This window comes from Spea bombifrons, chromosome 3, assembly GCF_027358695.1.
Source record: "Spea bombifrons isolate aSpeBom1 chromosome 3, aSpeBom1.2.pri, whole genome shotgun sequence".
Lineage (NCBI taxonomy): Eukaryota > Metazoa > Chordata > Amphibia > Anura > Pelobatidae > Spea > Spea bombifrons.
In genome coordinates this window covers 21,622,847-21,648,773 of record NC_071089.1, presented here as the reverse complement: position 1 = coordinate 21,648,773, position 25,927 = coordinate 21,622,847, and the positions used below count along the sequence as shown (strand labels likewise).

General features: G+C 40.1%; 1 protein-coding gene across 4 annotated transcripts in view; it reads left to right on the top strand.

Moving 5' to 3' along the window:
• LOC128484554 (rho-associated protein kinase 1-like) overlaps positions 1–23,920 on the top strand; it is a 30,616-nt gene extending 6,696 nt beyond the window's left edge. The window contains exons 2-11 of one of the 4 annotated variants that reach the window (XM_053460980.1): positions 11,756–11,888; positions 12,321–12,380; positions 13,331–13,867; positions 15,561–15,680; positions 17,461–17,649; positions 18,391–18,486; positions 19,592–19,639; positions 20,338–20,506; positions 21,086–21,212; positions 23,286–23,920. In XM_053460980.1, the coding sequence (XP_053316955.1) occupies positions 11,811–11,888; positions 12,321–12,380; positions 13,331–13,867; positions 15,561–15,680; positions 17,461–17,649; positions 18,391–18,486; positions 19,592–19,639; positions 20,338–20,506; positions 21,086–21,212; positions 23,286–23,418 (1,557 nt within the window). In that variant the 5' untranslated portion in view covers positions 11,756–11,810 and the 3' untranslated portion in view covers positions 23,419–23,920. Of the gene's footprint in view, positions 1–11,755; positions 11,889–12,293; positions 12,381–13,330; positions 13,868–15,560; positions 15,681–17,460; positions 17,650–18,390; positions 18,487–19,591; positions 19,640–20,337; positions 20,507–21,085; positions 21,213–23,285 lie in introns of all 4 variants that reach the window. The other 3 variants (XM_053460979.1, XM_053460978.1, XM_053460981.1) reach the window with 3 other exon arrangements.
• The last annotated feature ends 2,007 nt before the right edge of the window (positions 23,921–25,927 follow it).

The window sequence follows — 25,927 nt, the reverse complement described above, 5'->3', positions numbered from 1 at the left end:
GCTGGATACAAGAGTATCTAAATAAACGCTAACGCATTCCTGGGAATCGCCTTAGAAACATGAGTATTGGGTAGAGATGGGCTGCTTTTGTAGTTATTCAACGCTGAGTTTCATTCAGTGAGTTGTGCTCATCCAACTCGCTGGCTTTGCTTTGAGGCAGTGGGCCAACATATTTCTCATGCAATCATTCTTAACTTATAAGATCAAAAATAGAAGTCTTACAAATCAACAGAAAAGCACTGTGCACGGCTACTACATACAGGACATAAAATGAACCATACAAGGAGGCAGTGGTTTCAGCAGCATGTGTGTGAGTATATGCATATGCATGTGTGTGCGTTAATACAAATATTATACATTACACCAGCCCTTCCTAATTTAAATCCATGCCAGCTAGAGGTCTCCAGGATCCGGCCCACGATTCCTATGTGGCCGACATCAGCTACAGGTGCTGGGCATTCAAACCCCCTGGGGTCTGCTGATCAGGGAGACTGTTGGGGGAAGAGGGAGTTCCTCTGCGCTCCCAGGGCAAGGAGAAGCCCAGAAGAAGACCATCCCTGAGCCAAGTGAGGCAATACCTACCTGGATATTTGTGTGCTGTCTGGGGGAGGTTCATTTGAGCAGTTGAAAATAAATCACAGTTTTCTAGTAGTCGGTGTTCCTGGGCCTTATTGCCCTAGAAGGCTGTGCTGAAAAGCTGTGACATTTAAGGCCCTCTTGCTACGTGGTTTGTCGCAATATATATAGATTTATAGATGCCAAAGCTCCAACTCCAGTTTTTGCAAGAGACTGGATGTCTGCAGGATCCCAGGGCAAGGGGAGGCCCTGAAGAAGGTCCCTGAGCTACGTGCTGCCTGGAACTGTGTGCGCTGCTTGGGGAAGGTTTGCCAAAAAGTGACTTAGTGGCCCTCAGCTATAGGGTTTTGTCACTATATATATATATATATATATATATATATATATATACATACCTGGGATGCGGCCAGGACTACCTGATCCTAATTACGGGGAAATGGGCAGGCAGTGGGGCCTGTCAGGACCCTGCTCCTGCAACCCAGACACCTTACAGACACAGAGCAGCAATCAGCACAGCAATGGATTGTAGACCTGGATCTCACCATGTGCTTACTTGGCATAGGCTCACCCAGTGACGATGTCTATATGTTCTGTACAGCCCAGGCCCCCAGATAGAAATATACAATTGCCTGATGCTGTGAGGCCATCTCCTGGTGGTCCTCCAGTTGCTACCAGCGATGGACTGCGAGGAGGCGCTTCCACCACAGCATGACAGCATGAGGAAAAAACAGAAATGAAACCTCTCAACACAGATTTGGTTGGAAACTGATATGAAAGTAGGTGGGACATTTTAAGCTTGGGCACATCAGCTGCTCAAATACAGTCAAGTATGTAATATTTGAACTCACAGTTTTCTGTTTCAAAGGATAAAATGGCGGTTGAACCGATAGGTGGTCCAAGCCTTTTTTATGTTGTCTGCAACATCAATATCACAAAGCTCATGGTTTTAAAAAAAGTAAAGAATGTTTGTATAGTGTTGGGTTATTGCTGGAAAACAAACTGATCACTATGACAGACAGGCAAATTGTTAGGGCCAAGATAACGCTTGGGTAGAGTTTGTTACCCACAAAAAAAAAATAGGTTATATTTAAAGTGTTCCAGATGTTACAGAGACCAAGAATGCAGAAAAATGTCTGTCTTTGTAACAAACCCAGGAGTCGAATTGTTTAAATTTTCTTGAATACTTGCATGGAAATGTGATTATGAAAATAAAATTCTACCCTGTCACTGATTTGGCATTCCTCGTCTCTCTCGATGTTTTTCTAACTTGAGAAATTATGCACTGTAATTGAATGTGAAGAACTAGATGTTGGAGCTGTGGGTGGACAGGGAGGTGACAGAGAGGCAGACCTCCATGGGCATTTCACCGAAAGCCTCAGCAAGAGATTTAATGTTAACATCCAGTGCTGTATGTCTGTGTGAAAATATTTTCACTACCCAGAAAGTATTGTTACCTGCGGATTTTTTACCAAGACGAAGCAATACTCTACTCAATGCAATAAAAAAAAGTAGAACATCAGCACAGGAAACTGATAGGTAATACTGGCACTGCCACGCTGAGACCAAACTTTTTTGTCTTTGTTGTTTTGAGTTGTTTAGGTTAGTGGGGTCAGTATTTTATGGAGGCTTTCAAGCAGTGACCTCTCTTATAAAGGTCAGCAGAGCACCTGTCTCAAACTGAGATCATGTTGTTGTTTCTTGCTGATGAAGGCAGACTGGGACTGGCAATCTGGTTGGTGTCTCCTACTTACCATAAGAGCCGTTCCTTTGGGCTGATGAAATATTTGCTGACTTTATAGTGCCGTAGCTGTTCCTGAATAAAGGTCACTTATAGAGAATGTATATGAAGAAGAACTGAAACAACACTACACTACTGTGTGTTACACTACCTGTCTTATTTTATGACACCGCCCCTTGATGATTTATACTTTCCATAGTCAGTATGTTAAATGTAAATCAGTGGGAAGCAGCGGTAGACAATTTATTCTACGATCAGTCTAAAATCTAGTTTGTTATCTGAAGAGCATAAGTAAATATCACACTCAAAAATTAACAACCCATCTCCTAATGCAAATTTTTTGAATGCACATATCTAAGTTCATCTAGATTTACCTAGATTCAGGCAACGAGAGTCAGCCCTAGTAGGACATCATGTCTACACAATGGGCCAGAATGCTGCCCCACAACCAGTACACGAGAAGAAGGTTGCAGATGATGGTGCTGTCCTAATGTTGATGACTGGCTGAATGGTCCCAAGTTCGCGTTATCAGGTTATCATCCAGAAGGCGTCAAAGGTGTTGCTGGCTGAAAAGGGAGAGTATGGCAACAAACTGAATAGACTGTCAGCAGCTTGGATAAAGTAAAGAAGATGTAGGACTAAGATGCCACCACAGTCAGCAACATTCCTGAATGATTGGACAAAGGAGATCTGCCCTTTCTGGTCGGTAAGTAATAGCTCCTTTCACAACATATTTGTGTCATAGTCAGTAGATGAGATATGGTGTACAATATGTTATGATGACTAGCATAACATTATTTCTAGAGGAAGCAGATACACCTCTAGGTATATCTGACCATTACTAAAATCAGACATACCCGTTTACCATTCATATATGTCCCCATCTAAGAGTGTAGAGTAAGTAAGAAACTAGGCAAAATCATATGCTGAAGCTCATGAAGATATGAACTTCTGAGCTATTTGGAAATGTAAAGCAGGTATTAAATGTTTCTTGATTGCAATTTAGACTCTGAATCACATCAAAGCAGGATCTTCCAGAGACCGAACCCCAACCACAGTGCAGCTGGATGATCACCTACAACCAAAGAGTCAGTACCACCATTGGCATAGCCTATGATGTGACGGCCCATAATGCACCATCCATCTGATTGTTGTTCAATGTCACATCTGTGCAGACCCAAGTGTAACTTGTCAAAATGTCCAATCCTTGCAGGCTTGAAAAAAAAAATGAAAACTGTACATCCCTCATACTGTAACATTATGTTGCACATATTAAACCTGTCTTTTGTGCTTCAATTTAAATAAGGTCCAGCGTTTATGCGTTTAACGGTTGTGCCTCCCCTTGCAGTTACTTCCTGGGTCAAATTAATAATCTGACAGAATACTTGTTGATCTTCCTGTATGCTTTACAGGTCATTTGAAAAGTAGACGTTGATTGGTGGATATCTGTACTGTACAGTTATTATTTTGCTAGGCACAAGAAATTATGCTTTGGTATGTTATTGATTTGAAGGCTACGTGTCCAAACTGGTACAAGTGCATTTGGCATGTAGTAGTTGTCAAAGGACTTGTAGTTGAAAGGGGATTGTTAAATGTTTATTTTACTTCACTGTGCTTGGTATTAATTTCATCATTCACTGTGTGAGGATTCTTTAAATGTGTTTTTCATAAGATTGTGGACTAGACGTGCATTCAGATTCATATGGCTTGCAAATTTAACATAATTTGACGATTTTGTCAATTCTGAAGTTTGAGTGTTCTCTTACTCTCTCACATTCTCTGAGTCTCCCTACCTTTCTTTGCCGACTACATCTGCTTCTATGTCTCACAGCTGCACTTCCGTGTCTCACATCTTGTTGTTCTTCTCTTTTCTCTCTTCTTTCTGTGTCCGCATGTCCACGGACATAACCTCCTGGGGAAAACTTTTGTCAAAATGGTGGCGCATACATCTCCAGAAGCTCCACCATTTTGCCCAAAGATAACCCTGTCTATACTTACGTCAAAGTGACGGATTATCTCCTGACATCCTCTCCACTTAATTGGAGAATTGGGAGAGGACGTCACCGGAAGATCCACCATTTTGCGCTACAATAACCTTATGTGAACTTCTTTCAAAGTGCTAGAGCTTCTGGTGATGTCCTCTACCTCTATTAGAGGATCAGGGTAGAGGACCAGTTTGCTGGGAGGTTATGTCTACGAAGAGGCAGATGAAGAAAGAACAGAGATGATAGAAGAGAGGAGAAAAGAGAAGACGCAGAACGAGAAGACACAAAACATCTCATTACACTTACAATGGTGTATTGGCTTGATGTCTTGTTATTACCCCCTATAACCCCCTATTTTGTAACATGGGCAACTATTGTCTGTTAACAAGTTTTCTGCAATTTTTATTGCCTTTATTTTATTGGGCTCTGTAAAGTTAGAAAAGAAATTTCAGAAAAGGTACCATCTATAGCTATTCTTATTATTATAGAAATGTACCACTTCAAAGAGTGGCAGGATCCCTCACTACTTAACCTCAGCTTTGCCAAGTTTCAATGCTAGCTAGATTAAACCCTTTAAGCCCACGAGTGGTGGCCATTACAAGACATAACGAATATGAACAGAGCATTAACAATAAAAAAAACTAAATTTGACAATTGCTCTACCCTATCTCATAAGTGTCTATAGAAGGTTGTTAAGATAAAAGGTGTATGATGGGATTGAGGTCAGGGCTCAGTCAAGTTCTTCCACACCTAACTCATCCAATCATGTTTTTAGGGACCTTCCTTGCTTGATGAAGCAAAATAAGTGAGTGAGAGTGAATGTGGGCACGCAGGATAATGCAGCATGTCACAAAGCTCTCATCTTCTCAAACTGGTTTCTTGAACATGACAGTGAGTTCTCTGTACTCCAATGGCCTCTGCAGTCACCAGATTTCAATCCAACAGAGCACCTTTGGGATGTGGTGGAACGGGAGATTTGAATCATGGATGTGCAGCCAACAAATCTGCAGCAACTGTGTGATGCCATCATGTCCATATAGACCAAGATCTCTGAGGAATGTTTCCAGCACCTTGTAGAAAGGATGCCACGAAAAATGAAGGCAGTTCTGAAGCCAAAAGGGGGTCCAACCCGGTACTAGCAAGATGTACCTAAGAAAGTGGCCAGTTAGTGTGTGTGTGTATATATATATATATATATATATATATATATATATATATATATATAATGTGTTCAATTTTGCAGATTGCAGGGGAGGAGAAAGAGAGGAGAGTGGAGGCGCATGTCTTCAAAGGTTTTCATTCAGGGGTCTAGTTTCCATTTTTTCCAAAGAAAAATGTTTTATGTTATCAATTTCAACCATAGCTGCAGGAGTGCACAGAGTCAGCAAATAAGTGTGGTAGTTTGTTGATCCAGAGTTCAGTTCCCAGCCATGAGCCTGGATACACAAAAGTGTTGTAACAGCTTCCCCTTACAGCCTGAAGCAAAAAAAAAATGAGTGAAGCAAACATTTACGCTCCCACTTCTTTCTGGGCTGGTTCCACCCAAACCACATCAAAATGTTTTATGTGAACAGATCTGCATGTGTTATATTTTATCAGAAACATTTTGCATTCAACCTACACATTGATATAGTTTAGTCATGTAAGAGGTATGAAAAAATGTAATGTAGGTCTATATAGTAAATATATATCAGGAAAAATTAATTCAATTGACTTTACCTTGGCCTTTTATACTTTCCCTTTTACATTGCCCTTTCCCTGTCCAGAATAGGGATTATCCCAGTTATTTCCTACTCACTTAGAACCTCAGCTTAGAATCCATTGAGAAAGTGGTGTGTTCTGAAGCACTTCCTAGTGAAAGCTTTGCTACAGACACTCCATATTCAAGGTCATAACACACACCCCCCCAGAGCCATCTTTATATGTAATGAGGCCTACAGCAAGCCTCCCCTGTACCTAAATTTAGCTAATCTATCCACACAAAACCTGTATGCCACCTGCTCTGAGGAAGAAAGCACTTGTTGGAAGGTTTGTGCCAACATTTGCACAGACCTACAGGCTATGATGGCTTTTAAGGGACCCAAGGAGCAGTTGCCATGGCCTTCTATGGTACACTTTGGCCCAGAGCAGCTTCCTATCTTGTCCTGCGTTAAAGACAGTCCTGTATTCCCACATTTCTCTCACATTTGAATAAAATGGTCTGTTCATGACAATCCTGACAGTCTTTACCTGATCATTTCACCAACTGTTTGAACACCAGAACGGTGTGTATTGTATTGCATTTGGCACTAATTTAACATTCAGAGGGTTAACTTCAACTCAGTTTAAGCCAAGGGGGCAACTGAGAGGCTCATGAGCCAGATTAAATATTTCCAGCGTGTGAAAGGATCCCATATGTCTTGTTATATGGAATTATTGTTTTAATACTGTTCAGGTTTAAATAGTTTCCATAGACCGTGGTATCCTGTCACTATATCCTGCATCAGACTGTAGTGGATACAAGCGATGTTCTAACTATTTAGAAGACTGAATCTTTGATGATCTATGTAATGGGGGCACTAACTTGAAGCTCTGTCTTCCCAAAAATCATTATTAATTTAATAGCATTTACTCGATATATGTTTGAACTTTGCAGGATTGTACTGTAAGTGAAGCCAACAAAAGCCAGTCAGTCAGCACTTGTACTTATATTTTCAATCGCACAATTCCTCGTTTATTCTTCTAGGAAACTAAACTGCTATGTGGTACAATATCTGGGTAATGGTAACGACTGCTACTGCCAAAGGCTTACAGGATGGATTTCATACATATCCGCTAAACCATGGCCACAGATACAGCTCGTACAGGATCTGTGTTACAGCTAATCTACCAAACCCTATTAAATGTCTTGACAACCCCCACTCCAAGAAATACATTTGCCCCAGACTGGGCAAGATTTAAGACTCTTGATGGAACTCATCAGGAGTGAAGAAGTGTGAACTGGAGCTGAGAGGACACAAACACTCCTTATGTTTCTTTATGCTCTGGTCAAGTTCAGCATGGCACTTACAGACTCGGTTCAGCCTGTGCTGCTCCACCAAAAGCTATTTTAAAGGGAAACTACAGCCATCATATACACTTTAATACACAAGATGGCTGTATGGTCCCTTTACATTTTCGTGGTGTACTTACAAAGTACTTTGATATGCCTTCCTTGTTTAGAAGGCTGCAGAAGACACTGGGGTGTCCATTGAGTAGCCTTACATTTCTTCCCTATCTGTGTTACTGACTGAGGCATGAGATATTGAAATCTTTTACAAATCTACTTAAAGTTGTCTTCTCTCTGATGAAGACATCCAGATCAATGGAACATCTTATTATCAAACCTGGGACCTTTCTAAATGAGCTGTCCCTAAGACTCATTAAATATTACTCCTTTAATAGCCCATCATGCAGATTCTGTGTTACACAAATGGCTCTACTACCAGCCCTCATGGAAACCTAGACTCGTACTATTTAAAAATACATTTAATGGAATCACCGGTATTCATAAGGGATATAAACTATAATATTCTTGGCACAAAATAACCAGTTGGGAGTCTTTTATATGTGATCAAATCGGTGTAGAATAGTAAAGAGTCAGCTGTAGACTGGATGACCTGATAATCTGCCCTTCACCCTTAGATTGGAGCAAAAACCCCAGGTATGGTAATTATTAAGGGTGGTGTCGCTATCTAATCATACTGGAACCCAATACTCCGGTCTCCTTGGTCTTGTCACTTATAGGTCAACCAGGAGAGACATGGAAGATACAAAACTATGACCTTAAACCTGAAAGATTGTATGTATGAGCAAATAAGGTTGCAGGAAAATCTGCTATATCTACTTTTCAATGGAAATATCTTATTCAAATTTACAACCCTGTCACCATTTTCACTTAGGCATTATTCTTATCCCACTTGTGTAGCCAGAAGAATTTGTAAAAAATAAATAAATAAAATAAAAAGTTGTGAATTATTCACTCCTTTTGCGATGCCAAACCCACATATAACGTTTTCTACATTTCTCCTAAACCACAATAGATATTATGAATTTGTGATTCTGATTTGCTTGGCAGAGAAATTGAACACGCAAGTCGGACGCATACAAAACTGCCAATGTAAATTATTAATGCTATTTCCTGGGTAAAATATTAAAGGAAAGAGAGTGGGGACAACGAAGCTTATAAGCTTTATTTCTATAAAGTTATCATCCTCCTGACCATACCTGTGAACTACCCAGCAGGGGTGCCTGGAGTTTTAAGTAAAAATGCTTCCTCTACTATTGTGAAAATACATGGAACTAAAAGCGGTGCCCCAATGAGTACACAAGAAGCCACTAGTAATGATATTAATTTTGTGATTCCACAGCATCACAACAGATAGCTTAAGATTAAGGGTTTCATAAAACAAAAACTAGACAGTCCCAGGGCTATGATGCCGTACCCCCCAACTGTCCCAGTTTTTGCAGGACAGTCCCAAATTTAAGGCAACGTCCTGCTGTCCCATACAGGGAGCGGTAAAATCAATGGAGGTCTCTACTGTTGCAGCAAGGACCTCCATTGTAGCTCACACATGACCAACTCACAACGCTCTACAGCTAAACTCCACAAGATGACTCTTCAGGTTAGGTTGGCGGATGGTCACACCTTTTGTTTGTCCACTTCAGGACCCGGCCCTCCCCACGTTCACTTCCTCTCACACTCCTCCTCATCTCTCGTAACAACACAGTTGTTACCAGTATTTATGTTCCTTTTTTGAAAATGGAATAGAATAGAATCTGTCTAGTTCCTTTTTTTGTCTAGAGGAAGCCCATCTTGATCTATATAGAATTTACAATTTATTTCTTGTGTCACAAATTAAAGAATATCTTACATTCTACTGAAAAAAGTAGAATGTACTTATTGTGTACAAAGTCTACATTTTAAAGGGTTGTGGTTTTTTATATTTTGGTAATATATCTTTATGCCGATTTATTTTGTTCCACGTGACATCTTATAGAATCTGAATCTAATATATTCGTGATGGTTTCCATGGAGCCTTGATATGTTCACTGGATCAGACGTAAAAGATCCTTGGTTATGACGCCACATCCTGTTACTTAAAAACAAAAGGTATATAAAGATTTGGAACATGTGTTAAAAACTTTGATACCATTTATTGCTATTATTTACAGTTGGGAGACATCATACATTTTTTAATAGAGTAATACACACATCGACAGAACTAATAAATAATTTTACAGAATAAAAAACACTATAAACCGCTTAAATGTAAATTAAAAAACATGTTATTCTGGCCACCCATTTAAGACCAATTTTCACAAATTGAAATCATTTACATTTCCTTGCACTAAGCACATTGTAATTACTATTTATACAGCTGGATTCAGTTTTGAAAGTACAATAGAATGACTGTGTGGCTGTCCACATGTATGGTTATTAAATATTTGACAAGATATATTGTTACTACAGAGTGAACTTACGTATATATTTTTTCTAGGGGACTGCATTAATCTTCCGATTCTAAATTATTTGACAGGTATAGAAACAAAGAGACAGCAATGTACATATGAAAACACGGAGACATTAATTCTCAGATACCATACTTGCTGGCAAATATATTAACAGGGGATATTAAGAGGGAAGGAAAGCTTAACGGAAGAATTTGCTCCAAAGGGGACATTTAAAGGGACAGTTACGCCCGTTTACGCGAATGCAACATGCAACCATACACTATTGATTTGGAGGCCTCTGGCCTTAAAGTGCCAGGGAACGCTTAGTCATCCCCAGCCATGGGATCAACAAAGTCATTTCTGTTTGTTACACTTCCCTGTATGCCAGCAAAATAACCTGCTTTTTTACCATCCCGTTAGCTGCCGTTCTAGATTACCCACTTGATATCTGCACATCTGTTATGTGCTTTTTTTATTGTGTTTGTGCACTCATTAGAAATGCACCTTTTCACACTTAGATCCACAAATATGGTCTGTGCTCAATGACGTCTCTAACATACCTTTATTGCGGCTTGATCTTGTCCTTTACCTTGTGGTTGCCGTCTGGATACATTCTGCAGTATAAGAGTGTAGCGTCCAGGTGGCTGCCTTGAAGGGCCAGGGTATCCCTGATAAGGACCTGGCCAGCTAGATGGAACATCAACTATCATTTGTAATGTGTTCTACTGTTTATTTAATGGTTATTTAGCTTGGGATGGGTGTGCTAGGGGAGGCAGTCTACACAGCCTTTTAAGTTGCCTGCTCCCCTGTAGCTCAAAATACAATAAATCTTTAAATGTACTCAATCTCTTATGTTTGTGGATGTCTATCTCCTAGATACCACCTCTAAGAGACAGGTTAATCATCACTTTTGTAATCAACAATTACAACTCCAGTAAACTATTATACATAAAGAGATGACGTCCTTTTTTTAATAGGGCTGATATTTTTATTGGGATGGGTAACTGACTGGCCTTCAAAGCGTAGGGTTTTGTAGGTCTGGGACCTGCACTCGTTTTCTTGGAGTGATAAAATTCATGCTCTGTACAGAAGTGTTATTAATATTTTGCAGCTTTGCAATTCTAGAGGTTTTGTAAACCTTGTAAAAAAAACCTGCCTCACAAAGTCACCATCTTCAGAAGTCACTGGTATGGTAAGCAACGCTGGGAGCCTTCTGCTACTTTTTAGTCCAGTGATATCCAGTATGATATCCTACGCCTTGTGCCTGTAGAATGTTTTGGAAGCATTTTTTTCTTAATGATTGAAAAAGGACTACCTGATGGAATTTTACATTTTTAATTTAAGCTCAGTTGTGGTTGACAGTTTGGAAATGAATTATGTGTAAGTGAGCCAGGGAGTATTGGAAAAATAATTCTTTATGCATTTCTTTGATAGGCTTATATTTAGTGCAGAATGGAGTAAAAATGACATAAAGCTTTATTGTGTGTTTTACATGCAATCCACATACAACCACAAGGGTGAAACGCATAACAAAGGCTTTAGGAAGAATTAAGCTATTAACTGAATACTTTCTTTTTCTTTGTATTCCCTTTCAGTTAATGTGTTGTGCACAAGACAGGATAGTATGTATGTGTCATGTTTTCTTTAGGCTGCTTTATTGCAGGGTCATCTGGCTTTAACTGACCCCCAGGCTAAATGTTGCCAACATCCCCCCAATTGCCTTTAGATATGTAATAATATTTACATAGCTACCATGGATCTCAGTGTATAAGGAAGGTTTGTGATTTCCAATAATAAATAAATTTACTGGACCCCCTACTGTGCTGAATTCAACACTTTTAGAACTAAATATAGTATTAGAAACACTATAATTATTTGATAATGTCACTAATGCAGGCACTGAATGGATGTTTTTATTGCTGTGAGTGTGATGTGTATGCGTGATCTGAACACTGACCAATATGATCCGTTGTCTTCTATATAGGAATGGTTAACAAACTACAGTGTTGAATAGACTGGCGAATTAGTTCAACAGATCAATGAAATTTGCAGATGAAATATGGAGTGTAACTGAGGAAGCAGTGAAAGCCAACTTGATGCAAGACAGTACTGATCAGGTATTAATGTAGGGTATTAAGGTGGTTTTGACAGTTAATAAAAATATGGTTCAAAATGATCTAATGACTTACCTTATGTATACCAACCCATTTCTTTACTAAAACAACCAAGACTGTTATTTCTAAGTTTCTCTACAAAGTCTATTTCCTTAAATTGGCCTTTGAGAAATGTTGGTAATAGCGGGGGAAATTCAAGGGGAGTTAGCAAGCCTTCTCTACATTGTTACTCCGCTCATCCTACAGGAGGCTACACTAATAACTGTATGTACTGGATAAAACACACAACTCAAGCAAAATGGATACATAGAAACATAACATTTCAGTAAGATGGTCTTATTATACATACAATAAAGCTTTTAAATAGCTATTATAACTGTGAAACATTTTTTTTTATTTTATTTTAAGAGAGTGGGTGCATTTCCCTCCCAAAAGAATCACAGAAGAAAGGGAAGTGGATCTTCAGATGAAAACACAAATACAAGAAGAATTAAGGTAATATATATCCAAGCTGATTAAAAGTACAATAATAATGGAGGAGAGCGGACATATCGGATTATATGTTTGCATAAAGTAATTTTAGGGAGATTTAGTACCCCTCTATTAGTCACACTATTTTATTTTTTTTTTAAACTCAAATGTTGTTGGATTTTTCATTTTAGTACAAATTAATATATATACTTCAGAAAAAAAGCCTTTTAGGGTCTTGTAAAAGGCCTAGGTTGTTGAGTAATTACTTAGATGTGACATCTAAGAGATAGGATCAATTTCCAAATGTGTAATGAAGCACCTAAGGAGAGATCTGCATTTGAGATTATAATTAGGATACAAAATAGATTATGCTTTTCTGTTCGGAGATATAGTGGAATACTCATTTCTGATTAACCACATGTTCCAAGTCCTCTTATGGTGCTCCCATGGTGTTACCTACCCTGTGAGACATTCCTCCAGTTTCTTATGCTATATATCAAAACCAAAATAACCTCAGGGGAAACAGAGACTCAATATGGACTTCCATCTGCAAGCTATTGCTAGCTTGGTTGTTTTTTCCATTTTCACCATTTGTAATTATCATTTTTCTAGCTAACAAATTAACTGTGGAATAAATATATTTGCATATTTTGCATTCATGTTATGCTTTTGGAAATAATGTTCTAGAATTAAATATTTGAATTTATTTGCTTGATAAATAAGAATAAGGGTGAACTCAGAATGTTTAATTAAACATTCCGAAATGTGTAAATAACTTGGTGATGGCCACGGTAACTGTCAGGATTTCTTCCATTTGTAAGAAGGCTTGATTATTTTGAATTTCTGTTGACAGCAAATTTTTCGAACTTATATCAATACCTGTAAAATGTGAAGAATTCGAACCACACACACACTGCAAATTAAGACAATATTACCTTGGTAACAGTAACTAAATCCTACATTGCTCCCTACAGCTACAAACATCATTCCCTCCTATTCATTTAAGTCTAATTTCCAACACTAAACCACTGGATAAAAAGCACAAGGACTATGCCTCAAATCTGGATGTCTCGAGAGATGTGTGGGGGGAAAAACTTAATTTGCCACAAGTGGAAATGGCGGCCGAAAACAAACCAAAACCTATTAAGTCATTTCTTGACAAATCCAAATTCTCCAAAGATTATGGATGCTCAATTAGTTCCTTGTCAAACCTTCCATCATATCCTTACGATGGACAAAAAGACTGCAGATTGGTAGAAAAGCAAAGCTGGCTAGACCTACCCGTTACAAAGTCAGCGTTGGACAGGCTTACACCCGAGGTAACAAAACTTACTGAATGCCTCTCATGCAAAAATGAGAGACGGATTAGAAATGATTATGACAAGATCCTTTTACGCTCGAAGAGGGAGAAGGAGGCTTTGCAACAGAAAGTTAGAGAATTAGAGGCCGAACTGAAAAAATGTGAAGAAATTAGCAAAACGACAAAGAGAGCACAAGGAGAAGCAACTCCGGTAAGTGTAATAAATGTTAGCCTTATTGGACTTGTATCTGCAAAGGTTCCAACGATTTCTGAACTGAGAACCTTACATGGTAAGGGGAGAAACTCTGTTCTTCTGGAAAACAGTGATAGGCCAAGCAGACAGCTAGGTGGCTGGTGGCAACCTGTTGAAAGCTAATCAATAGTATCACTAAAACCATTGGAATGAATGAACTCCAACCAGTAGAACCAAATATCTAAGTATGTGTAGTCTTTGTTTGAAGTGGAGAGGATCAGTTCCTCCATTAAACGTATCTGTTCAACCTTGATGATAGCATCTCACTAGAAAACACCAACCACTCCTTCCCTTAGGGATTAAGTGAGATGCTATCAACAAAATATAATATAAAATGTGCAGATGGGCCAAAAATGTTTTGAACACATTTTTGGTTCATTTTTGGCCCATTCATCTTTGAACAAAGAATTCTGGTTCCTGCGCTTTCATTTTGGATGAAAATCGGGTAGCATTTTAGATTCGGAAACATAATTTGTTTTCCCACGCTCACATTTACTCTCACATTCTCACCCTCTTACTCTCTCATTTTCATTCACTCTCTAATACTCTCTAAATGTCTCCCTACCTCTATTGCTGACCACTTCCACTTCCGTGCCTTGCAGCTCTGCTTCCGTGTCTCACATCTTCTTGCTCCGCATCTTCTTGTTCAACTTTTTACTGGCGGAGCTTCCTGTGACGTCCTTTCCCCCCAATCCTCCAATTAGGGAGAGAAGACGTCACCAGAAGCTTCAACCTTTTTTGTGGTACTTGGCCAAAAGGTCATGTCCTCGGATATGCTGGCAAATAGAGAAAAAGAGAAGAGGGAAGAACAAGAAGATGTGAAACACGGAAGCGGAACAGAGAGACAGGGAAGTGGCTGGCAGAGAAGGTAGGAAGACAATAAGAGAGTGGGAGTGAAAGAGCCAGGGATCTTCAGTTGAAAATTCTGAGTTTTTTGCTTAGTTTCATCCATTTTGTGGAGGGTCTGGCCTTGTTTTCAGAGAGTGGTATGAATTGACGAAATAGAAACATTTGCAATTCGTATGAATCTGAATGCACAAGTCTAAATTATTATTATCTTTTAGTTATATAGAGCCACCAAGTTTATTGAAAGGGTTTGAGAAAACATTAGGTAATAAGAGAATGTGGTATAGAGAAACATAAGGTATGGAGAAAGGGGCGAAAAGTAAAGAAATTTGCATGCTAGATGCAGTTATATGTTAAAAAATGTAGTTATTTTTTTCAACGGAGAGTAAACATAATTTTAGTAGCAATCTGAGCAGCTGGAACTAAAATGAACACCATAGGATACAAGATTAATTCATTTGTCAATATGGTTTCCAGGTCATTTTAAGCCAGACACCTGTGAATCCTATACGTAGCAGACTAGTGTTTGACAAGTGCATTCCAGCATGTAAATTTCATACACTTGTACCGTAAAGTCCATTCAGCATGTGAATATTACACATTGCTGGTTAGCACTGTCTTTCACCATGAAGAATTGATAGGTGTCCAGTTTCCATGTATCAACCAGTGGAACTGCTGATTAGTTCAGGTTAGTGAATCCTGGATTTGTTAATTTTTACACTTTTGCATACTTGACCCAACATATATTTTAATGGCCAGAAGCTCTTATTGTGTCTTAATACATCTTTTACTTCCACTGGAACAGGCATATCAAAATGGAGGTACTCACCATGAGCTCTTTGAAAACAAAAATAAATGCCCTATAATACGCTGGGGAGAATATAGACAACTGCAGGAGAGAAACAAAGACAAGCAGGAACAGGTTGTAAGTAACAGACTTCACTTTTTTATCACTGTTGATTTGTACAGTACTGTTTTTCACCTACAAATTAATTACAAAATATAGGCATCCTAAGCATTTTTTACCATGCAATTGTAGACTCTTCTTCTAATTGTTTGGATGTTGTTCTGAAGAGCCAGATTATGTGTAAAGAAAACTTATCTCCGACTCTTCTGAATTTTTAGGGGTGGGGGTAGATACTCTGAAAAAGAATGTACACCCTCTTTGCATACACAACAACACATAGGACATTACACTGTGTCTTGATTTATTCAACAAAAATAAAGCCAAAATGGAGAAGCAACGTGTGAAAAATTAAGTACACCTCATCATTCAATAGCTTGTAGAACCACCTTTAGCAGCAATAATGTAAAGCCATTGTTTTCTATATGGCCATTGTTTTCTATACAAAGAACTGGCCAGCTAAGTTGGTTTCCAGTATAAAATAAATCAGAATATACTTCTAACGGATTCCCAAAAGTCATCTCTCACACCAGCCCACCTTGTAGCACACTGGAACTCAGGTACACCTCCTGTTTCTTCGAAGATGTAGACAAATTGCAGTTGGCTGTTCTCAGTCAGACCGAGAGATTGTTTCCTCTACTACATTTATCTCACAGTGCAAAGTTAAACCTGTGTTAATAGGACCAGCAGTTAGTCCATTAGTCACTCGGATAAACTGCTCTTTCCAATCTCCTGCTTACGTAGAAGCCATCTTTCACCCTATCACAGTGTGTTACAGGTATGTGTAAAGGCATTGCCTATGGGTAGGTGTGTGTAAGGACAGTGTATGTGTATATGTGTGTTTATGGGCAGGTATGTGTAAAGGCAGTGTATGTGTATATGCATGTTTTTGGGGAGGTGTGTGCAAAGCCAGTGTATGTTTATATGCATGTTAATGGGCAGGTGTGTGTGAAGGCAGTGTGTATGGGCAGGTGTGTGTAAAGTGTATGTGTATATGTGTGTTTGTGGGCTGTCGTGTGTAAAAGCAGTGTGTATGGGCAGTGTATGTGTATATGCATGCAAATGGCCAGGTGTGTGTAAAGGCAACGTGTATGGGCAGGTGTGTGTAAGGGCATTGTATGTGTATATGTGTGTTTATGGGCAGATATTTGTAAAGGCAGTGTCTATGGGCAGTTGTGTGTAAGGGCAGTTGTGCGTAAGGGCAGTATATGTGTATATGCATGTTTATAGGCAGGTGTGTGTAAAGGCAGTGTGGAAGGACAGTGTATGTGTATATGTGTGTTTATGGGCAGATATGTGTAAAGGCATTGTATATGGGCAGTTGTGTTTAAGGGCAGTGTATGTGTATATGTGGGTTTATGGGCAGGTTTGTGTAAAGGCAGTGTAGGTATGTATGTGTGTTTATGGACAGCCATGTGTAAGGGCAGTGTATGTGTATATGTGTGTTTATGGGCAGATATGTGTAAAGGCAGTGTATATGGGCAGTTGTGTTTAAGGGCAGTGTATGTGTATATGTGTGTTTATGGGCAGGTTTGTGTAAAGGCAGTGTAGGGCAGTGTAGGTATGTATGTGTGTTTATGGACAGTCATGTGTAAGGGCAGTGTATGTGTATATGTGTGTGTAAGGGCAGTGTAAATAAAGCCTCTGTAAAAAAAAATAGCTGGGGGCCACAATTTTCCATTCTTGCCTCGGGTGCAAATGGAGCCAGCTACAGCACTGACTAAAATCATCTAAAATAATAGGACCGACACAAAATATATTAGTAAGAATCAGAAACCTTTTTTTTTCTTGTTTACGGCAGGACTGTTTAATAGAGGTTGAAGAGCTAAGAGCTCAGCTCGATAAAATGCGAGAATCCGAAAGAGAAAAGGAACAGTTGTTCAAAAGCAAGGAAGGCAAACTGGCTTTTGATGTGGAAGAATTAAAGCAACAACTTCACAGAACAAAGGAGCAGGAAATCATGAGACTCTCAGCTCTTGAGAGTGAGAAGGTACAGGAGAAAAGAAATGTTATTGTAAAGCACTGCTATAGTTTTTTTGACAAATGTTACATACGGTATATGTATTCCATACAGCAACTGGAGGATAAATAAAAGGATGCTAGTATGGTTGGAGTTCATTTTCTCTCTTGTCTGTCCATTCTCTATCCCTTTCTAGAAGTCTGTCTTAACAGAATCTGTATGTTAAATTGATAATCTTTAACTGTATCAAATTCTGGCTCTGAGGCCATGGAAACAATTATTAATAACAGCAAATTTAAAATGACAATATTGCTTGTGTTTTGCCCATTTAACCTGTATCAAATTTACATGTCTTGTCTTTGTTTTAACCAGGTCTCTCTACTTTTTATGACATCCCCTGTCCAGCGATGCCTCATTTCAGATTCCTCCTCTGGACAAAACATAGAAAATGTTATTTGTAAAGAATACAAACTTTGCAGAAATTGTTTATTAATAGCCGTTGCACCCAATTGTCTGTTAATTTAGTTAAGAAAGTTTAGGTCAAGAGCAGAGGTCTTGTTCTAAGCCAATAATTCAACAATCTAAGACATATTTTGGATCAGTTCAGTTAGCATGATAAGTATCTGAATGACAAGTTTAGGTTAAAGACTAACCTACAACCTGCAATAGATTGCAAAAGAAGTCAAAATTTGGAGTCAAATTCTCTTGTTGATTTGTAAACACTTTGAAAAGAATCACACATCAAGACAATCTCAACATTTATGTTTTCAGGAAAATATGCGTAAGCAACTGGAAAATACAAATTCTGAACTGGAGAAGTTCAAGAAAAGAAGATCATTATTAATTGCCGAGTTACGTAAGGAAAAGGTCTGTTTCGAAACTTATAGATATAAATCTAGCAGCGTCTGTAATTGTACTTTAACATGAAAAGTCTTTTTGGTCCTAGATCAAGACTGATTTAACTGGTTGTCTTAGCCTGATGAAATGTCTATGAAATATAGTAAATCTTGGTGCATAGCTCTACTGCACAAGCATACAGTGTCTCTATAGTCATTGGATTCATATCCGTGGATTCCTAGCTGTATCACAACGTCTATTAAATTGGGTATCCTGTGCATAACCTGTCCATTGTATATTTACGCTGACACAGCGCGTCCATCTTGGATGCTTTCATGCACACAAATTTCAGGTATTGGTGGGGAAATCATATGTCGTCCTAGGCATCTGTCTAGTATGCCTTACGGGAAATATAGAGGTGGAATTGATGATCGCAGAAAGTGCAGACGCAGGTTGGATATATTGTGGGATGTCAGTGTATTAATATGACTGCTTCCTTCTTCTTGCCTTCATTTGGATCAGTTCAGTTAGGAATGTCTAAGGGTAGAACTGACAAGTAAACATACAGAGTCTATTAACCCATCCATAGGGGATTTTGGGCAGTGAGTAAATGCCAAAGTTCAGCCATTTTTATTGAACCCAAGGTCAGTGCTTTGTTGTGAATAGGCACCAGATCCCCCAGTTGGCCAGAAGGCCTGCAGGAGGGCTGGATCTTCATGGTCTTTCCCTTAGGAAGGGGGGCGGCCGGAAGGGCTACCACAACTCCTTCATCAAAAAAACAAAAAATCTTTTGGGGAATCCGACTCCACCATGGCCATTTTCATTGATTTAAAGAAACAAACTAAACAAATCTGTCCGTCGGAATATATAATTAATTTAAAAAATCACATCCACAGTGCAAAAGGCGAACTAGTGCAATGCGATGAAATGCAAAACACAGAAGTACGTCATTACGGCCCTAGCCTTTTAAGCTCGTGTTATACAAATTCTCAGCACCACACAACTAGCCGAAAGGGCCGGGACTAGTGACAGATAAAGAGAAGTGCTTGTGAGGGCCACAAAGTGCTCTTATTAGGAGTGCCATAAAGGTGGAGGATGGATATCATATGTTAATGTTCTTTATTTCCCCTAACAGGATTGCTGCTTAATGGAAATCGAGAAACTGAATGCCTATGTAGAAAAGGTAATATGATACTTATCAATTCTGTGCACTCAGATCAGCTGAAACTATATGCAATTTATCCATGCAGTTTATCTGTTTAATACGTTAAATGTTGGTTTTACATTCAGGCAGCAATGACATTGTGAGGTATGCTAGCTTATACGAAAAATATTGCACCCGTGACAGTACACCAACGCAATACAGATTTTCTACAATTTTAAGGCAAAACAAAAACAATTAAAATAACGAGTGGGTGATAATATTGGGTAAATAATTGAGGGACCACAAAGATTTATGAAAACGGGTGGTAGGGATGACCAAATAACTAGAAAAAAAATAGGAAATGTACTGAGAATTAACACTTTTACTTTTTGGGTTGTATTGAAGTTTTTGTCAGCTAATCCTAACAATCCCAAAGAAACATCATTATTTTGTTGCATGCTTCCCAAATGTTCCTCTTTGGGTCTGAATATCCGGTTCTTTTTACCTCCCCACCATTGTCCCTCTTTTCTCTGGATTCAGAATGTTTACTAGTTTTCACAATGTTCTACAACCCTTTAGATAACGATAAAATGTATTTAAACAGTAGAAAACATGTGCTGTAAATTAAAGTGTGCAGTTAAACGCCATCATTATCATCTATCTAGATATATATTGTGTGTACTTTGCTGCTCATAGAAACCAATACCTAACCATAAACTTTTTCACACTGGTTGTAGGTGAAGGCAGAGAACGTTTCCCTTTCTGACACTATAACACGTCTACAGCAAGACCTGGAGAAGAGACCCGCATGCTCCTGTGTCACGTCCCAGGTGTATAGTGCTGGTGCAGAGGTGCTTCTCATTTCACACAGAGCTCCTCCAGAAAGTGGTTACGCAGGTGGGACAGGTGATCATGTGATCATGCATTTTTCCTCTTACTTTTCTGTCTCAGCTAAGAATAGCAATAGCATAGTTGCCTACAGTCTCAGTTTTCGCAGGGCAGTCCCGGTTCTGAGGCATTGTCTCGCTGTCCTGGGTAGCTGCCCCACTTTTGCGAGCAGTGGGGAAGATGAGCTGACTTCATTTACTCCATTGCAGCTGCTACTTTGCCTCCTTGCAACACTGTTCCGGTTAGGCAGGTGGGTGACCATGTCTCCTTCTTCACCCACTTCTAGGACCATCCCCACCCCTACCTGCCTTTTTTCAAACCCCCAACACAGGTGTCTTGCTTCTGAAATGTTGGAGGGTATATAATAGTGTTTGAGAAACCGGGCCGCTCTAGCTGGGTCTCCTCTTTCCGTGGGAGCAAGAAGATTCAGTGTAACGGCACTCTCATTCAGCACAGTTACATAGAAGAGGATTTATGAACCTGGTGCGAATGCTGCAAGAATGCACAGTAAATTGCACAAAACAGTATAGTTCATCAAATGGGGAATGAGATATTAATTCACTTTTTAGTTCATGAGATGTAATGTTTCTCTTTCAGAGTATAAGTACCACGAGATCTGCAGCTGCGGGAGAACTGTCCATCATTTAAGCTCCTCTTCCAACCAAAGTGCCATGACCCAGGTGGACGGGGACGAAATCAGAGTAAAAGAGATGTACAAACAATTGTACGGAATCTTACTTCAATTAACCGCAATAGTGCAATTTGAAATTTGTCGGAAGGATTAATAATTATGTGTTAGCTCCTCTGTCTATGTTCGTATTAAAAGGGGCAGAAAACCCAAGATTTGTTTCCCAAGCATTAGCAAAGCAAATAGTATTTATCTCATTAATGCCCTTCATTCACCAAAACAAGGGGTGTTTTAATTAGAAATGTGCCGGTCGGCACCTGTTTGGCGTGATGTTACATTAGCTTGCTGAACAGGTAAAAATGGTTGGAGCGACATGGTTCTGCACCGAAACATATTGCGGAGCATGGGGAGATGGTGTGTTTTTGAGACTCATCCTTTAAGTATTATAAGGCACTTTCCACCCCATGGAAACTCCAATGGGGAAAAAAAGCATTCCTTGGCCTCACAAAGCAGGCAGTGTTTCAGGATATATTTGTCAGCTTTTTTTTTCTACCGTGGGAGTTACCAAAAAATGTGGGTCAAAACAAGGGCTAAGATCAAGGACATTGCCAGGTTCCAAAAAGATCTGGGACTAGATCCTTTGGCAATATCGAACTTCATAGAATTTATGATAACCATGTGCACAAACAAAAGGAACAAACACTAAACTGTACAAGTAACTAAAATGCCAGCCGGAGAAAGCTAAGCAGGGAAAGTAAGGGCAATGAAAGGCACAGTTATGTTGAAAAAAAAAATGACTTCATTAGAAGATATAATGTTTGGAGCCATTCACTACTGACACATGTATTATTACAGTCTTGGTACTGTGCTTATATACCCCATGTATAAGACGCACCTTAATTTTGGGGCCTGAAAATTACACTTCTATCATGCCCAGGTTCCAGGATGAGTGTGATGTTAGCTGTGCTGGAATCTGAGTATGCCTGGGCATGCTCCTATCATGCACAAGCAGCCAACACATGTACATCACTTTCAGCCTCCCTGTGCCCTGCCCCCTCTACTTACACATCCATGCTATCACACACATATTCATTCATTCTCTCATTCATGCAGACTCATACACCCTCCCCCACCCTTACCTGAACTGCAGATCTTTCAGTGCCGCTCACAGTCTTTGTTTCCCTCTGCGTTGCTCGAACTCTGAGTGAACTTCTTTTGTCCAGCCCAGGGGAGCAGGAACGGAGCGGAGTCATGTGGTGTGATGTACATTCACGTGACTCGCTGGATTCCTGTGTCTCCTCGATGGAACAAGAGACGCTGCTGAGCAACACAGAGGTAAGCGAAATAAATAAATAAATAAATATACAACCACTGTATAAGACACACCCTTTTTAACACCCCAAATTTTTTGAAAAAAATGTGTCTTATACATGGGGAAATACGCTACTTGGTTGCTTACTGTCAACTACAGGAATGTGAAAAATGAATGACACTTTCTTGTGATATAACACTGAACAGGATAGTTTGTAGCGACATCTGTGTAGAATCTCAGAACCACCATTTAAAACATAGTAGTGATACTGCTCATACTCCTGGAGTAGCCATTCGGGGCTGCCCTCTGAAACACTGGGGATGTCAGTCTACTTAGACCTCTCATAGTGATGCCCTTGCCACCTGGGGGCATTTTACAAGTTCATCCAACTCTACTAACATCCTCAAATAAGTAGATGATGAGAGAGCTACGTGTACCTAACTAGGAAGTGAATAGATAACACAGTATTTTACCTGAACGATTCTTCCTTTAGGATAAGCAGGTTGCTTTGTACAATCATGTGACTTGGACATCATTGAGGTTGCACACAGAAACAACTGCCCAACGTCTAGCCAACGCCTATGTTCCTCAACGATAGGCAAACATGTTCGCTAACAAATTTGTTTACACATGTGGCCATTTCATTAAGAACTGTAATGATTATCAACAGCTGTAAATGACATGACGCTGCAAAAAAAAAGAGAAAAAATACTTTTCTTTGTGTTATAACACTGTATGTACATGTCTATAATTCAAGTACAGTTTTCCTGTGGCAGTGATAGTTTTCCCCTGTAATTTCCTTTTGATGGTAATGGGAGGATTATTGGAGGATCAATGTCTTGATTACTTTGCTGCAGGAAACGGGAGCGGAACCTTTTGCTGGATGTCATGCTGATCATGTATGCCAGAAGATGGTTTGTGGAAGAAGCTGTCCCACATGTCAGAAGAGCCCTGAGGAAATGCGATGCTTTACCAGAAGATACCGGTTAGAAGGAATCAAGATCATACTTCTGTGGGATGTCTAACATGACCCGGCTTTGTCTGGTTTTTACTGCTCCATTGTGTAAATGCCCAAGTGTAATGAGGCTCACGTTTGTTTTGTAAACTGAAATCACAGCCTATTGTGTGTAACATTTTACGAGAATCAGGCCTCAAGTGCACAATGCAGCTTTTGTGAACCCACATCCTGTTTTGGCAACAGTGTCTGAATATTGAAAATGTAATAAAATCGTAGTTCTGGTTGAGCTGTTGGATAATTCCCTGGATTACAACAAAGATGTGTTAGGGTATTGACAAACTCTGTTATTGTGCGAAAAACAAGCACTTTATAGCATTCCCTGAATATTTTGTTAGAAACACTGTGAAATAAACAGCCTCAAGCAAAGTTCCAACTATGTCAGCAGACAGCAAACAAATGTTCTGAACAGGTCGCCACAGCATCTGACAATACCATTTGGTACCACGTCACCAAATAAAGCGTGTTTTAAATAGATTTTATATGGTCTATTTCACTAAAACCAACGCAAACCAGGGGCATTTCGAATCCGGTTTAGATTGTTTTCAGCAATCACAGTCTTTAAAATGAAATAATGATTTATTGTTAAACCTTCTGCATACAGACATGTCGACAGCTTGTTTTAGGTGGGGGGATATGTGTAAGGCTATATCCGTATGTATGAGTATGTTTATTTATTATTACAGTTTAATGTATAAGGGAGGAAAAATAAGGAGGATAGCCAAATAAATCATAATATGTATAGCTTGGAGGAAACAAGAAAGATGGGCCTAGGGTGGTAGTTAAATGGAACAGCAGTCCATCAGAAACTGTAGAAGTAAATACAGTGATGAAATTTAACCATGCATCGGAATAGACATAAAGCTATCCCGAATTTAAGACAAGACCAAGGACTGATTAAGGTCTGAGTCTATACATCAGGAAAAATGGGCAGACTAGATGGGCTGAATGGATTCTAATTCTATGTGTTAAAGTACAGTAGGTATGACTATGTTAGGAAATGACAGTGGCGGAACTACCGGGGTCGCAGGGGTCGCGACTGCGACCAGGCCCTGGAGTTCTGCCAGTCAGGGGGGCCCAAGGGGTGCCGAGCGGTTGCTGAAAACGACCGCTTGGCACCTCTTGGGCCCCCCTGAGTGACAGAAATCCAGGACTCCTCTGCTCCCCGCCGCTGCTGCCGCCGCTGCTGCCGCCGCTGCTGCCGCCGCTGCTGCCGCCGCTGCTGCCGCCTGCCTCAGCGCTGCCCAGAGTGCAGTGTTGGGAGCGTGAGGCGATTGTCTCGGGTGCCGGCGCTTCACGCTGAGCGCCGGCATATGACGTCATATGCCGGCGCTGAGCAGTGAAGTGCCAGCACCCGAGACAAACGCCTCACATTCCCAACACAGGAGTTGACGGTAAGTGACTTACAAAGGGGGGTAGGGAGGGAGTGGGTAGATCGTGAGGTGGGAGGGTAGGGAGGGGGTGGTTAGATCGTGAGAAGGGGGGTAGGGAGGGAGTGGGTAGATCGTGAGAAGGGGGGGTAGGGAGGGAGTGGGTAGATCGTGAGAAGGGGGGGTAGGGAGGGAGTGGGTAGATCGTGAGAAGGGGGGTAGGGAGGGAGAGGGTAGATCACGAGAAGGGGGGTAGGGAGGGAGAGGGTAGATTGTGAGAAGGCGGGGTAGGGAGGGTGAGGGGAGATCGTGAGAAGGGGGGGTAGGGAGGGAGAGGGGAGATAGTGAGAAAGGGATAGATCGGTTGTGGGGGGGGCCCTTAACAGATTCTCGCACCGGGGCCCTGAGGTTTCTAGTTACGCCGTTGGGAAAGGAGGTCACTGCGCTGTAAAGCTTACAGTCCTGGACAATTAAATTAGTTACATAAAGCGAGCATCTACTGAGTCTGGGCCAAACTAAACCCTAGGCTTGGCATGTCCAATTGAGCAAGAATCCTCTTTCCGTGCAACACTAGAGAAGAGAAGGGGTTAGAGCTGACTCGGCTCTGGAACACACTGCCAGGACAAGCCATATGTCAAGCTTGACCTAGTGCTGGCTCCCCTAGCTATAGTGATGCAATAGAATGGGTGTGTTTTTCAGGTGGGCTGGGGGTCAGACAAAGAGTCTAATTGGCTGGTGCTGGTGCCAGTCAATCTTCTAAAATATTTTTACTTTTGCAAGTATTGCTTTCCAGGGAGTGTTAATCCCAGATGTTAATGGCAATGTACTTTTTTTTTATATATCAGACATATTACATTATTATACAGCACTATGTCATTTAGATAAAAGAAAATAATAAGAAAATGTTACAAGAAAAGGCAGAACCAAGGGAAGCGTCACACCAGCCGCCCTCAGGAACATAATGTTACCCCCCGCACATCTCATTATGATTCCCAACAAATTACCTTGCGGATACTGTAAATCAGGTTTTATGACAACAATCCAGGCCCGGACTGGGACAAAAAATAGGCCCGGGCATTTAAGCCTGAGCAGCCCATTTTTATTTATTTATTTA